General features: G+C 40.0%; 1 protein-coding gene across 3 annotated transcripts in view; it reads left to right on the top strand.

Moving 5' to 3' along the window:
• Positions 1-532: 532 nt before the first annotated feature.
• Positions 533-16,768, top strand: part of wwp2 (WW domain containing E3 ubiquitin protein ligase 2) — a 51,702-nt gene continuing 35,466 nt past the window's right edge. For 2 of the 3 annotated variants that reach the window (XM_046393538.1, XM_046393537.1), the window contains exons 1-6: positions 533-642; positions 1,902-1,983; positions 6,125-6,281; positions 6,655-6,776; positions 8,808-8,945; positions 15,975-16,050. In XM_046393538.1, the coding sequence (XP_046249494.1) occupies positions 1,914-1,983; positions 6,125-6,281; positions 6,655-6,776; positions 8,808-8,945; positions 15,975-16,050 (563 nt within the window). In that variant the 5' untranslated portion in view covers positions 533-642; positions 1,902-1,913. The remainder of the gene's footprint in view (positions 643-1,901; positions 1,984-6,124; positions 6,282-6,654; positions 6,777-8,807; positions 8,946-15,974; positions 16,051-16,768) is intronic. The other variant, XM_046393539.1, reaches the window with a different exon arrangement.

Genomic DNA, 16,768 nt, shown 5'->3' with positions numbered 1-16,768 from the left:
AGCAGTCAGATAAACCCACTGCACACTAGTTGCCCATTACCAAACACACACACAGACACAATGAACACAGTGGAGCATTTAGCAACTGAGGAGATGGATATTGAAGGCCATGGAAAGTGTGAGAAACCGAATATTTGCAAATAAATTAAATAAATGCAAATAAACAGTCAACATGTGGCCAAAACATTTTTGTAAGGTGATAATATTTCAACACAGTGCTTTGACTTTGTTCGCTGCCAAAAATAAAATAGAGAAAAAATAATGGTTAAAACTGTGCCAGTGAGATGAAATGTGGTTTGAATTCATTGTAAGAAGTTTTCTTTGAGTTATGTTTTGGTGCTCACTTGTACTGCCTATTTGGTGGCTTGGTTTCTTTTCAGCTATATTTTACTTCCTATTTTGATAGCTGTTTATGTGACTCGTGCCTTGCTTAATGACACTACAACATTTTTTCTGTATATTCTTTTTATGTGCAAATACAGTGAAGCATAACCTTTAAGTTGAAATAAATATGTGGTGTTCAGCATTGTTTATAACCCACAATCCTTTGTGCATCGAAATGGTATATCGGGTCACGTGATAATGTCACTGAGGCGGAAATGAAAGTTCACTAGCGACAGCAGCGGAACACAGCTGAAAAAGGTACGGGAAAGACTACATTTAAGGCCAATTTGTTAGTGTTTCAATTGATATAGCGTGTTCTGATATGAACTATGTAACTAACAATGCTGCTTTACTCGTTGTCAACTGATGAGAACAGATTTTATCCGCATGTCCTTTTATAAAATCCCCATACGAAGCTTGCTCGCTAACAGTTAGCTTTTTAGGGTCAAGTTAGCCATCATTGGCCACATCGAACCGGACATTTTGCGAAGTCTCCTTCAAAACAAATGTATAACTGCATCACTGACGTGAAGACCACAGTTTTGTTGTATACAGTATCGTAGAGAGCTACGTATTTCGATTTTCTTTCATTTGAACTATGTCTCAGAATGTAGTGTTTGAGTTCCCTTACGTGCGCTGTAGTAGTCATAACACATTGCGACACAGTTGTATTTGTCAGTTGAGATTTAATTGAGAAACAAAGGCAGGAAGTCATTGTTGTCTTATCCTGACTTGACGGTGATGCAAGGAAATGTCTTGATCATCTTCCGTGTTTGTGTTTGGTGGTTAGCAGCCAAAAATATTCAAATACGGGGACAATGACAGCTGTTTTCGCAGGGACAGTTAAATCTTCATTTGTGTGTATGAAGTTTAGCCAGTATCCACTGAGTGGCGGGTTTAGCTGACTGTGCCTCGCCGGCCAGCTCGTTTCGCAAGGTTGACTGAAGATGCTGTGCGCTTTTGTTGTGATTGCCTTCATTCGTCTTTCTGTAGCCCTCAACCAGACTTCAGGTAGTCATTTGGTTAATACAGCAGTTAATAGTTCGCTTTGATATTGCCAGGTCACATCTGGCCATGCACCACAGGGTTTCGTCCAGTCTGAGGCTGAGATGCCAGTAGCAGTAACCTTGGTGCTGCAGCAATTAACGTTACATTGATAACAGGAGGAGGATTCCTTTCACAAACCAGTTTTTGGGTTGGGATCTTTACTTGAAGTGGAAATTACCGATTTCAACAACAGGTTCATACCATACATAGATCAGTTTTATTGCCTTTTGTCCTTGGTGTTACCATTGCATTCAGTCCAATACACTACGTCTCTGACTTTGCTCAAGGTGATGTTGATTGGGTCTTGGCACTCACTGTGTCTGTTGGAGGGCACAAGTCTCTGACTTTATTGAAATTGATTTTGTCAATCTGCTAAATATACCTCACTGTACTTTTGGAAGGATTATTCTAATGTTGTGAAGGAGTGACAGTATGCTGTAATATTGTGTGCGTGTGTGTTTGTGTTTCAGAGCTGTGAGGTCATGGCAGCTGCCAGTGTGAACAGACCTGGCGTTGCCCAGACCACAGAAAAGTCTCAGTTGATCCTGAAAGGTAATGATCCTGTATTTTGTTTTTTTTGTTTTGTTTTTTTTGTCATCTTGCTGACTAACCAAGACATATAGAGTCAGTTAATGGTGTTGCATGTGCTTCCAAAACGAAGACAAAACAGGACAATTTCCCCTACTGCAGCGTCACAACAAAAAAATGTGTGTGTGGTTCATCTCAGAAATTCTTGCAAATATGCAGTTTATGAGTTTCTATTCAGTACATCTTTCTGTGCGTGTGTTCATGTTGACTCCGCACATTAGGCAGCATGATGATTAATCATAACATCCTCTCTATGATAAATCAGCTTGTGAAACCCCTCTTTCTCAATTTTACCTGCTTCTCTTTAGAAAATAATGGGCCAATCTGACCCCTTACTGACATTATACTTGTGTCAGTTTTGCACTTATTGCTGATGATCAGCCATTTTTGAGAACTCTCTCATTGTTTGCACGGCTAATGTGTTTCACAGCATTTGTAAAATAGGAAAGGCATTATCTGATCAGATCCCAGATTAATGTTTATTTTTGTTTGCTGTATTTTGGCTGTGTTGTGTGACTTGAGGCAACCCCTGGGGTGGGTGGCAGTGGGGGGTGGAAGGGTGTTAGACTTATATATATGTAGACTTCCAAATATGTAATATCAAGCCTGTGAAGTTCTCATTTATGGTGATGTAATGCAGCTCAAGTAGCTCACAAATTGGTTCATCACTTTTAATTTAAGTTTTGCTTCTGTTGAAACAGTAGTTCAAATGGTTATGTGCTCCACCAGCTGAGCACTTGCATCACAGCTGTTGCCTGCACAAAGATATGACAATTGTTGCATTGGATTAATGTAAAATTCATGTGATTTCTGATGAATTTTCTTCATAACAGGTTTAGGAAAACACAAGTGATCCAAGTAAAATTGAAAATACCAGATTTGGTGTGTTTTTTTCCCCCCAGTATTGTTAAAGAGCCATATTATGCTCATTTTCATTTTTGTACTTTTATTTGAGGGGTCTACTAGAACAAGTTGACATGCTTTAATGTTCAGAAAATCCATTATTTCTCTCATACTGTACATTGCTGCAACACTTCTATTCACCCTCTTTCTGAAATGTTTTAGCTCCCAAAATGCAGGGTTTGTCACTTGCAGTGCAAAAGTACTAAATGTTAGAGAGTAGAGTTGTTGTGAAAGTTGCACCTTCATTGTTACTACACTGTCTGTGTTTCCCCTTTCATGTCACAAATCTTGTGGCCCACCATACCGACTTGTTTCATTAATTAGTCTGCATGGAAATTAGCCTTGTTAAATGTAAAGCCACCTGACTGACCTAGCTTGACCTGCATTACTGAACAGGCCCCTACCAGCCCATGTGTTAGACCAATGCAGTCAGCTAAGGGAAACCTCACTATATTGCATAAAGTGCATAATATTATGCACTTAAAATTATTTTGTCACTGTGTATTTCCTTTTAGGACAGCACACACTGTAGCTAGCTAGTGAACAGAGTGGAACTCTGAACAGATAAAAAGGCAGACAATTTTTCAAGAAGTGGAACTGACCAAAAAAAACCTAAAAGAAGTGAATATTCGACTTCAGATAGCCAAAACATGACTTGTGTGCCATCAATGCTTGCCGTATAAATGTATACTGTACATAAAAGGTGATAGTACGTTCTTGTCTTTATAACTTGTAACAACTTAAATAAGATAGATCTAGTAATACATTATAATTTTACATACTGGCCAAGTCAAGTTGGCCTTATAATGCAAACATGCTCTGCAAGTTGTCATGGTGAGCTTGTCAAAGCAGTTCATGTGAACTTGTGTTTACAGCCGGTATTGACTCTCTTTTAGCTCTGCTTTTGGTCTCTTCCAGCTGCTGAGGGAAGTATCTGCTGGCTTGTTCACAGCTAAATGTTCCACTTTGTTCATCAGCTTGTCTTCTGCTTGGTGCTGAGCAGGTGGTGTACAGTGAGTTTTTAAAGCGCTTTCTCTTCTCTTGCTTTGATCGCTTGAGTTCTGACTCACCTCCACATTTACTGCACTATTGATCTGCTCTTAACCCCTGTCTACCTTTTCTCCACCCCTCCCTTCCCCGCTCACTCTGTCAGAACCTACTTTTGATTTTTTTTCTTTTCCTGGTGTTCTTCCACCACTCTGTTTCACTCTGTTCTCTTCTGAGAGCTGCAGACAAGTCACGTTTTTGCCAGATGTTTATGAGCTCAGAGATCGTCAGCCTGTGTCAGCCAGCGCTGATGTGCTAATGTCTCGTCTGTGATAGGAAGGAGTACAGACAGAACCCTTTTTCTCTGTCATCATTTATTCATCCAACCACTCCAATCTGATGCACCCTGAGAAGCACTTCCAGGCTGTGTGCTGTGAGTTTGCAATCCAGAAGTGATTCAGGACAAACAAATCGGCTCTTGTACGACTGACACATGCTCTAACAAGATTCTCAGCAGGCCCACAAGAATTCAAAGCCACTAAGCCTGTCTAAGTCCAGCTGTAGATTTGATTGAATTAAGAGGGTTTCAAAGACTTTCATCAATTCTTTGTTAGAATCCAGAGAATATCAGGAAGCTTCATTTTACATGAGGGTAATACAGGGGTTGTGTAACTCATTTTATGTATTCATTTCATGAGGTTGTTACAGTCAAAGCGATGAGGAAACTGAATCACAAAATAAATAAACCCGAAAGAAAAAGTATTTTTAGGCTGCAGAAGCTCTCTCTGTAGGTATTGAACATCCTTGAGAAGTCATGGAATGTTCCACCTGGCTTGCAGTGCATGAACACTTGCCATGACATTGAATGAAAGAGGCAAAGCAGATGTTTTTCCTTTCTTCCACTAGAGGGCAGTGTTTATATTTGTCTGTCAGCTTGTCCTGCTACCAAAACACAAGGTTCCAGATCCGTACAATATATGTCATGCGTTCCCACAGGATTAAAATCAAAAACTCAAGGAGTGCTGAAAGTCATAAGCTTGCATACCCAAATAAAACCCAGACTGATGGCAGTGCAAACAGGAAATGAATGGAAAAAAGTAAAGCTAACCATGATTGGTAGTGATACAGCTGCAGGAATATCTCAGAAAATAAAAAACATCAAAATAACAATTCTTTTTTTTTTTTTTTTGGCAGTTTTTTGACTCTTATAATCTGCTCCTAAATATTTTTTGTTAATGGTATGATGAGAGATTAGAAGGATGTGCACGATTAAGCAAAACATATTTTTCTGTATTTTTTCATATCATCATGAACATTATCATTGCAGAAATGCTCTGAAGTGTTAAGATATTATTCAATAACCACGTTGCTCGCCCCAACACTCACCCACCTGATGACAATAAGGAGCCCACATCCACCCTTCAGACATAAACACCACATATGCATACATGCACAGACAAGCATAGACAGTCAGACACAAATAGCAGTAATAGTAGCCTAACTGGTCGGAAAACTAAGAAATTAGAAAAGTTTTCAGTTTGCTTCTGAAAAGAGAATACAGTTGTGGCAGATCTCAGGTCAGCAGACAGTTTGTTCCATAGGACCAGAATAACAAAATGCACCTTCAGCAGAAGGTTACACGACTGCCGCCTAGGAACCTAATATCCTGATCCGTCTGACTGGATTGTCGTCGGTGTATTCGTCAGATGTGCTCCAAATATACCATGTAAACTTAATTTGTATTTCACTGTTAACCAATGAAATCCTGCAGTTTTATGCTATGCCTGCTGCTGTGTTTGGGATGAGCTGACTTGTATTTCCTCTGTCAAATCCTCAAATTACAGGCCTTCTGTTTGCAGATGACCTAATTTTAGGGGCCCAGTCTCAGTGGTGGGCGCAGAGGTGGACAGCATATTATTTAAAAGAAACTGGATGAGGTGGTGTTGATATGACATCTAGACCTTTGACCTGTAACACACACATGAAATGTTTCCTTATTGTGGTTGGACTGTGACCACAGTTGGACAGTGTGTATCATAGTCTATTCAATTCTACTCTCTTCCATGTGAGTCTGTGCAACTCGAGCACTTGTCCTTTCCAGGAGAGGAAGCAGCATGACAAAAAGGCACCTTTTCACTCCCTAATGTATTCTTTTATAACTGTTTTCTTTAATCTCTTTGTGTGTTTATGTATGTGCATGCGCGTGCACACTCAGTGGTTTCAGCGAAGCCTCAATCTCCCAAGCTGCCAAACCGTCACTCTCGGCTGAGCTCCTTCGTTGAGGTGACCGCTGACGGCCTGACCAGCGAAACCAAAAAGACAGGCAAACGTAGTGGACACCTGGAGCTGCAGTGGAATGAAGACCTCACCCTGTAAGAACACCATTGCACACACACTTGCTGACTTATATAATCTTGTATTTTATTCTTCATGAACAAGTAGAAACAAGCAGAAACGTACTCAGTTGTTACGTTCATAACTGGTAGAGACAAAGAAGGAAAGGTCCAGATATCATAATATTCCACCCATTACGCTGGCTGACATTTAAATTAAGTTTTACTTAGACTGTAGAAACTAGTTTAAGTAAAACACAGTTCATTTAAAATAAAAGCACACACAGACGTGGTTGCAGTAGCAGTAAGCATGGAACTGATAGACAGTATTTGTTTATTTTTAATGTTCTGTGGTAAGAGGACCCAGTTGATAGTGTGTGTCTGGGTGTTCGTGTTGCCTTGTGTTTCGCAGTAATGTGACGCCTCAGAGTCGTCTGGATCTGAAGCTGTGGAGCTGCCACACCCTAAGGAAGGAGCTACTGGGCAGCGCCACCATAGACCTGCTGGACACACTGCGCACACATGACGGCAAGAGTAAGAGCGCACACACAGAAACAAATGTAGAAGGTATTCTGATATATTTCCCCACAGTGTTATGTAAGGTCACATCTAAAAAATAAAATCAACAAACAAGACCAAGAGACAAGTGTGAATTTATAGCATGTGTGCTGTAAATATAAAATATGTAATATACAGAATTTCAAAAGAAAGAAATTAAAGTGTTTTCTTCAGCTCACCTAGAAATAAGACAGTCTAGCCTTGCAGAGGCCAAAAGCCAAGGATATATTAAGTTCATCCTTCTAAATTCAGAAACATATCTCTGAGTTTATCAACAAGATGTTATCCACAAAATGGTGACAATAAGTTAAAGGGACAGTTCATCCCATAATCAAAAATTTATGTTTCCTCTTCCTCTTCCTCTTCCTGTGTTGTTTTCCATGTGGATTGTTTTGCTGTGAGTTGTAGAATTTTGGAGATAAGATAAGATTTCCTTTATTGTCCCACAATGGGGAAATTCATGTTGTTACAGCAGCTTATCTTGAATATAATGGAACTAGATGGCACTTCACTTGTGGTCCTCGAAGAAGAAAAGAAAAAATGAAAAACTGAAAAACTCAACAGCAATGTGTTTTTTCAGGAATCATAACCTGTTTACTTAAAATAATCCACAGACCTTGTTGATAGCAGGTTCATGTAGGAGGTGTTTCTTTCCATATCACCGTGCAAAAGTTAACGCACATATATTTTTTCCAATTTCGGGTGAACCATCCGTTCTGTAAAGACTGTTAACAGTCAGCACATGTGATAATAGTGACATTAACACCTGGCTTCCTTCATTTAAACCTTACAGCGGTCTTCTTCAAATAATATATTTACCAGTAAATGATAACCACCTGAGGACAGGTGCCTTGTTTATAACTGACTGACCCAAAATGGATTATGGGATAGCAAAGGATACACAGGATATCTTCCAGATGAAGACAAAAAAAAAACATAAGAACCCCATTCAGAGAAGGCTTTGAGTCTAATGAGGATGATTAGGTCTGTTCTCCCAGTCCCTGAATCTGGACACTGTTTTAGTTTTAAAGTGAAAATCTATCTTGTAAATGTCTTTTAGAAATAAATGTAATTTTATTATCTGTTGTAAATACACTGTCTAGAACTAGTCAGCCTAGGTACTGAATAAACACTTCCTGTGTTACTGCCTTGTGATCAATTAGGATGACAGTTCATGAAAATGATTTAAATGATCACACACGATGACCAACAGGGATCATATTCTGGTCTGCTGCCCTGTAGATGTCTTTGGAGTAATGAAACGCCTGATGAATATTCTTTAGGAAAATTTCCTCCTTTGTCCTCAGTTCGTTGACCCGACTCATTCAAGCTTCCTGTGGAATTCTTAGGTCTCTTCCGAAATGGTGACTAACTTTTTGACTTAAAAAACAAAAACAAAATCTTGCTGAACTGACTTGCTGGAAGCTGTCTCATCATGTGTAGGAGGAGATTGAGCAATATATGTTGCCCTGAGGAGCCCGTTTCTTAAACCTGCCAAGGCTGAATTTGCCATCATAAACCATAAGCCTTAAAAAATGTGCATTACCAGATAATCAGAAATCTTATCTGAATAATGTCTGCTCTTAGAATAAATAAAATCTGGCTAGACAGTCAGTACCGTCTTTTAGCACCTGACCGTTTTCTGTCCTTAGCACTAATTTAGGCACTAAGAACAAGTGGCACTTCTGCTTCTGAAACCACTAAGAACTAAAGTACAACAGCATTATTACTAAAGATAAAACATTACTCAGCTCTGATGGCTGATTTTTGTCCATCCAATATCTCTTGTGTTCACAAATGTCTCAGCAGGGTGGCCCTCCACTGTGGGGGATAGTACACTGTGGCTTCAACAATATTTTCTCATCTTGGAGCAGTAACAGAGGATGACCAATTTCCTTCCATCTCACCTTACACTCTCCCTTCCCTCTAACCCCCTAACGTTTGTCCTGTACCGTCTCAAACATTCCCCCTCTCACTCTTTCTTGTCGTTCCACCTCCCCCCTCTAGTGGAGAACGTCCAGTTGAGTCTGGTGCTGCAGACAGAGAACAAAGGCTCAGTTGTAGCGGGAGGCGAGCTCAACGTCTGTCTGGACGGCATGGTTGTTGATCTGGGCTCGTTGCCCAATGGCAGCACGGCAGCAGACAGTGAGTCCCGCCTTTACCACACACACACACACACACACACACACACACACGTGCACAAAGAGAAGTGAAGGTATTAACGCTGAAATGCTCAGAGGAGCTGTCACGCCGAGGCCATGTGCATTTATGTATCTGTTGTGCAAAACTTTTTGAAGCTCAGAGGGGTGATTTGGTGTTTTATGGAAAAGAAATATTAAAAGATAAAAGTAAAATGATTGCTGTGATGTCAGGCACAATGACATTTTGCACAATGACATTTTACTCGATGAAACAAATGAACTGAATTGTGAATATAGTGCGTACAAGTTTGGAAGATCTGTGTCAAAGTAAATGTATGACATATACCTAAAAATCCTAAAGACCCTTTGGCCTTATTAAAAACATAAACACAAAAATTTATGATGGTGTGAATACTGAGAGCAGTTTCAACAGTTGTCTGAAAAGTGGTCATTTTGAAAATACAAGGTTTTTGCCCAGCAGCAAAGAAATGAACATACACACACACATGCACTGTTTCCCACAAATCCAGACAGCTTATTAGTACAGAATACACCACAATATTAAACCATTTCTCCTCCTCTCACTCTTTCCCTTCCCATGTCTCTTAAATATTCGTTAAAATCGCCAGCAACCACATTAACACATTTGCACACATGCACATGCATTTGTTTGTACAGTAGGATGCTTGCATGTCTCTCCATCCTGGTGAGGAATGTTTTCCCCACTTGGAAAAAGCCAGAGGTTTTACATTGTGAAATGGCCGCTTTCCAAAGTCACTTCTTACCCACATGACTTTGGATTAATAGTGTTTGTGACCAAAGATATTTTGGTCTTTGCAATCTTGTTTACATGATGACAGAAAAGTATAATTGTGCAATTGTATAGCAGAATATGATCACTTAAAGTTAAACATTGTATTGTTATAATATCATACCAAAGTTTAAAATAAACAAAACAAAACAGCCACGCATTGATGAATAGATAAGATTGAAATACTTGATTCCAAAACAATACATGAGTCATAAAGCTCATAACTTCATAACTTTTCATATTATTATGTTGAAATTAAAATTCCCCTGATCTAAATGTTGTAATGCATGCAAGTGAAAATACTGAACACTATAAACACTATTCTTTAGATATGTGATGTGATATAAAAACGTAATTGCCAGTTACCAGTTCTTCTGGTAGCTTAAAAGATGCCCAGTCCATCACTGAAAATGAATGACTAGACGGCCTTAAAGGCTGGTTTACACTTCTGCATTAGTGGGTACAGGGTAGCTTCAGTGTGTACACTCAGCCACTGCAGGTGCTCCAAAGGCAAAGCTGATGTGCACCTCTTTAGAGAGTAACTAAGCCTCTTTTCTTTTTCCTGAAAATCAATGTATAAATATTTAAATGCATTTTAGTGCAAAGTATTTGAATTTTACATTTGTGTTATAAATATGCATAGGGACTGCCCTCTACAGGTTGAAACTAAGCTATTGCAACTGAATTTTGTGAGTAGCAGATCTGGAGGCAGGTGATGTATTTAGAGGCAGCCTACGTCACCAACCACTGAAAAATAAACATGCTAATAATAAATAAACATAGCTATAGGGTTAGCAGAACTGTGATATTTTGGAGAAACGGAGCACACAGACACACAATGTTGTTGCTATTATCATAATATTGGTTGGTTCTGTCCTGTGCAAGCACAAATCATTTTTTGTTCAACAGGAAGAATCCATGATTGGATTTTTTTTTTCCTGTATGTTGTTAAATAGGTGCACAATATGACTGAAGATGTGATCTAAAACAATAAAAAAGAGGCATTTTAAAAAAGGCGTTTAATTTTGACTTTAATAAAATACCACATGAGGAATACATCCTGCTCCCCTCCAGAATACAATCTTCTGTCATTTACCTGCTTCAGTAAAAGACTAGTTAATGTGGTATTGTCTGGTCTGAACCACTATACCTTGTTGTGTTGTGGCATCAGCTGTAAAGTCACATCTGTAAGTGATCCAGAAAGCATCAGCGAGGCTGTTGTCAGTCTCAACACACTTCCCTCTACTGGCCCCATGTCAACAGCTCTGCATGTTTTCCCAGTGTGGTCTCTGCCGTGCCACCCCCACACCTCAGGGCTCCTCTCATTAGGAAAGGTTAGATGTTTCATGCTGCAGACTCGAATTTAAGTCTGATTGGATTTTTGCTACTTTCACCCCTGGGCAGTACAACACAGTTTTGGATCAGGAAAAACATTTATTTTTAAATTGTTCCCCCATGGGTTTCTCTGCAATGCTTTATCTGCTGTTTTGAATATTGTATGTTGGCCCTTCTCAGACTGTTCAAATTTATGATTTTAATCAATATTTATGTTCTGTTTATTATTTAGATTCGCAAATTGATTTGTGTAAAATAGAAAGTGGAAGCTGACAGTCCTCAGGTATTTGAATTAATTTCAACCTGTATGCACATAGTTTTGTTTGAAGCTTCAGCTTCTCTGCTGCATCGTGTCTAATCTGACAGCAACGGAACCCGGTTCACATGAGGATTAATTTATTTCAGCAAATCCTGGGTTTCAGCATACAGTTCGATTGATGTTTAAATAGTCAGAAGGTCTTTTGTCCTGCCCAATTAAGATGTCAAGAATATTGGCAAACTTTAAGTAACTTAATACCGGGGCAAAATACTTACTGTGTACAACTGCACTGTTGCCACCATATTACCCCTCACCAACTTGTATTCATGGACCTTGATCTGCATGTGTATATGTTAATATTCCCAAACCAATATAAAATCATTTCATAGCCCTGAGAGGAAGGATTTCAAACCCTCCACAGACTTTTTGACTCTTAGTCAACAGTATTTCCCGCTTCCAGGCACTGCGCTAACGTTTTACTTTCCCTTATGGTTTGGAAGCAAACACTAAGTGTCTTTATAACAAACACGCAGTTATTAAGCTCTTCTTAAAGCCATAGCCACATCCATGCATCCACCTCCTCTCTGTGTAAAACGCACACACACGCACACACAAGGCTTTTCATAGAGTGCCACACAGAGCCCACAGTGTATTCTGCTGAATGAACACAGGGCCAACAGTAAAGGCCAAGGCCTGCCACAGCATGGCTCTATAAATGTGTTTCTTTGTGACAGTTTAGATGTGAAAAGAGGTTCAGAGAAGGTGTGTTATAGGTGGTTGTGTGCATGGTGTTGTACCCCGTGTGTTTGCAAAGGACAGCATGACGAGAAAATTCCTGTAAAGGGAGGTCTTTCTTGTGGAGGAGGCTAGTTTAGGGTTTGGAGTTAGATTGCGGTTAGGATAAGATACACAGAGGTTTTGATTGACAGGTTGATTGGTAAAATACCCATGTTTTTATCTTCTGAGAACTCACTCACCAAAATCACTGTTGTGTCTGTGGTTGACTTTTTTTCCCATTGCTGCATACTATCACTACTACCATAATCAGGAAAAATACCTTGTGTGTTTTGTGAGGTTTTTTTTTTTGTTTGTTTTTAAGGACTTATCATGCATTTTTGTTCACTTTTAGACTTAAATGATCAGGGGGTCATAAGTAGACACTTCTTTTTTAAAGGGGCCACAAGCAACATACGGAACCACTGCTTTAACAGTTTATCAGTTCTACATTTTGGAAAATGCACTTCTTTGCTTTGACTGTGATGAGGAGACTGCTATATCTCTCATGCTACATCCAGCAGGCAGTTAACTTAGCTTTACAAAAACTGAAGTGTAAGAAAAACATGTTGTGGCGTTAGAGGGGTTTGTGTGCCAGACTATTTCTTGGCTAGAAGCAGTGACTTCCTACCAATAAAACCCCTAAGATATAACCTGTTTATTTGTGAGGCGTAGGAGGTGCATATTAGGCACATTTTGTTACCTTTGGACAGAACCAGACCAGCTGTTTGCCCCACATTATTACAACTGCTTTTCTCGGCTACCCACCCTACTCTACCTGTGATTGGTTACCTTTGTTGGTTGCCTTGGATTAGGTTTAGTTGTGATGCATGAGGGGTGAGACTGATATTGGTTAGGGTGAGAGGTGTCCCAAGAAAAGCAGTGGGATCCCCAACATTGTGTTTGCCCCTGCCTTTATGCTACGCTTTATGTTAACCTGCTCCTTACTCAAGCCCCACATATCGATCCTATCAAGTAAGCGAATAAGCATATTTCTTGAATGAGGAACTATTAATGAGAGTAAACTTAAACAATTCTAAAGAAAAGTAAAAAAACAAAAACCTGAATATAGTATATGGGAGGTCGTCACAGTGCAGTTAAATAATAATTTTGTAAAATAAATAAAGTTTTCTTCATATGTATGGCCTATTGTTTGTCATTCTGTTTAAAGTCTGTATTCTTACACTCACAGACACGGAAACACACACACACACACACACACACACACATGCACACACTTAATCACAGACATCAGGAGTGCTTTTGTCTAATTTGTTTCAGAGAGTTGCGTAATTGAGCCTCATTGCTTGCAGCTCAGCAGTACAATCGCCTCCTGTGATCCCGAAGCTGTGTGCATGGTAGCGAGGGGGGGTTTCCTCTCCTGGCTTGCAGGGGCAGGGATGACAGAGGTCATGTGTATGTGTGTGTTTTTTGGGGGAGGAGAGCTTATTGAGCAGAGGGGCTGAAGTGTACCCCCTAAAACTAGGGTTTTAAACTGAGGCACTTGTCTTTGTATGTGTATGTTTTACAGTCTTACGAGTGTTTTTGAGCATGTGTGTATTCATGGGTGCACGTGTGCATATGTTTTACATTCTGCGAGTGTGTACAGGCATATGTGGGCTGCCCGAAGTATATAAAGGTGGAAGTGTGTTGCTTTCTGGTGGTGTTAAGGCGCTCTGTGTTCTCGCTCTGAACGCACCTCTGTTAGTTTGGAGGCTTTACTCATTTCCCTTGGCAGCTTTTCTGACACATGCGCACAGAAACATATACACATACACACATAAACACACACACACACACACACACACACACACACACAGAGCAGGCTTTATAAGCACACCCTTGTACTGAAAGGTGGGGGGAAACAGAAGTCAGAGCCAAAAGATTTCAACTCTTGGGGCACTTTGTAAAGGTTAGATGCTTACATACACACTCCACATATACACAATTTCCCTTCCCACAGAAACAGAAGCCACATGTACACCTCAGCACAAGCACACTCAACCTCAACCTAACCATGCATGTGCACACATACATGTGCGTCATAGGTGCACTCCAGTACATAAACAAATAGCACTATACCTCTGACACAAACATACTGCTACATACTGTAATACAGTCACGTCACACAAACCACCAATACTGAAGCTGTATATATACTGTATATACAGTATATACATACTGATATCTAATGTGATGTATAACACAATAACAAGATCCCTGACAGTTGACAAATTTATATTACCTCATGGAATAAAATAAAAAATTTCAAAGGCAGGTGAATCAGTGTTTTTGATTATTGTACAGTAGTGCTGGAACAATTAGTAGAAATCTAATTTTGTCAATTGGCAAACAGTTGGTTATGTATCGAAGTGATTTAGTCAGCAATAAGGCCAAATATTCTGCAGTTCCATCTTCTCAAATCTGAATATTTCCTGATTGTCTCTGTTATATCATTATAAACTGAATATATTTGGACTTTGGACGGTGGAGGTCACCTTTGACTGTTGGACATAACATTCATTTTCAAAACTCATTCATGCTGCCCAGCTAACTGGTTTTCCACAGGTATCTAAAGTTTTCCATTCAGCCACAGTAGTTGATGATTTGAGATGTGTCCACTGCTGTTTTTGTGTAATTTAGTTGTTAAGATGTTTTTGTGTTGCTGACTGGAAATTCTATTTTACACACACACAGACACACGGCAGTCCAGTAATTAGACTTGTGCCATTCAGAGGGAGGGGGTGATGAACTGAGTGAGCAGGCTATGACACAATGGTTTCTCCTCAAGACCACTGTTTATTTTTCTGTATGTCCATCGGGTCTGCTCACAAGAAGTCCTTTCATAGCCACAAACCAGTGCTCTGTGTGTGTGTGTGTGTGTGTGTGAGAGAGAGAGAGAGAGAGAGAGAGAGAGTGTCAGCAATTACCTGTTGGCATTACATTAGATAGCAGGAAGTATAAAATCTAAATAATAAATGATAAAATCACACTGTTTGAGGCTGTTGGGATTCCGGTGTGAGTGTCTTTCACATAGGCAGGTGCTGTGTTTGTGTGTATGTAAAGGGGAAAGTTAAAGAAAAGCATGTTATAGACCTATGGTTTTCAGTCACACTTGAGACAGAACATATAGTCACACATTCCCTCACACCACCAAGACCACATACCACTACACACACACAGAGCAGCACAGACTACACAGTACATATAAGGATGAATGGTCTACATTAAACCACTAACTGCTTCCATTGCCACATGTTTCAAGTCTATATGGTTTTGATTTCTTTTTAGAAGGTTTTTTATATGTATATATATATATATATATATATATATATATATATATATAAAAACACATGAAGGCCTAAGCATCTCGCTATGAGAACTTCCTCACCGCTCTAGGTTCTCATTTGTGACCATTGCGTACACACGTAAACACTTACACACTTATACCGATTATCTTCCATGCAGTGTGCATGAGTCGGGACTAGTTTGGGCTTTAATTTTGCAAAAGGTCAGCAAACCAAGCTATGATGCCATGTCCAAGTAGGCTCTCCAATACTGCCTGATACCAAGTTGCCAGTGAAGAGATGAAATGAGGAAATGAGAGAGGAGCATCTTCACGTTCAGATGTCTTTTTTTTCCCCCTCCTCATGCTTTAAAAAATGTGCAAGCTGTCCTAAATTTGAGTGTAAGCTGCGTTTGCTGATGTAAGTGTGAGTTGTTCAAAAGGTGGACACTTTTCTGTCTTCTACTCAATCTGTCATTCAAGATCTTCCTCTCCCTTCTGTATGTGTTGTGATTGATGGCTTGCTGTTAGCTGGTTCTCACCATGATGGTGTTCTGTGTCTTTGCAGAGATGCTGCAGTCAGACAGGCCCAACCTGAGGAGGACACAGAGTGAGGAGACTCCCAGTACAGCATCTCATAGCAGGTCAGGAAACACACACACACACACACACACACACACACACACAGAAGAGGGCATCTAAGAAGGCTTTTTAGGCATCTAAATCCAACAGAATTCACTACCTGGTTTTTTTCAAATCTGTGCAGTAGTTGTGGTATAATAACAAGAATAATAGTTTAACAATAAACTTGCGTGACCTTCTAAAACACTGTTTGCAAAACGCTTATATGAAAATCATAAACTCGAGGCATGAATGTAATCAAAATAAATGAAAGAGAACAAAGGATTAAGCGAAGGCAGCCCTTGCCAGTATGGTCGACTGAAGCCCTTCTGCAGAGTGCCAGCATGTTATTCCCCCCTGAGTGTGGTTTTAGACGCTGCTCTCACCGGCTAGAATGGTAGTGGGATAATAAATAGTGGTGCAGACTGCATTCATTTCAAAGGTTTGCGGTGGGGGTGCATGGGGTCAGATGGTATTTCCCTCCAAACATTGCAGGGGGGCATTAAACACAGTTAAGCCAGCAGCCCAAACCACGGCTGTCATGGAGAAGCAGTCAACATCTCCATACAGTTGTGTAAGAACAGATGCTGCGGAGAGAAAGAAGAGTAGAGGCGATTGCTTCCTCCCATGACGAGGAGCCCGATGCCCACACACAAACACGATCATCAGGGTCGGCAGCACATACACGAACACCCAGTGTTAATATCAAACTAATGCTTCCTTCCTCTGTTGCTGCTGCTC

The sequence above is a fragment of the Scatophagus argus genome, chromosome 7 (assembly GCF_020382885.2).
Source record: "Scatophagus argus isolate fScaArg1 chromosome 7, fScaArg1.pri, whole genome shotgun sequence".
NCBI classification, from domain to species: domain Eukaryota; kingdom Metazoa; phylum Chordata; class Actinopteri; family Scatophagidae; genus Scatophagus; species Scatophagus argus.
The sequence above is the reverse complement of the archived record's forward strand: the minus strand, read 5'-3'. Positions and strand labels throughout refer to the sequence as shown.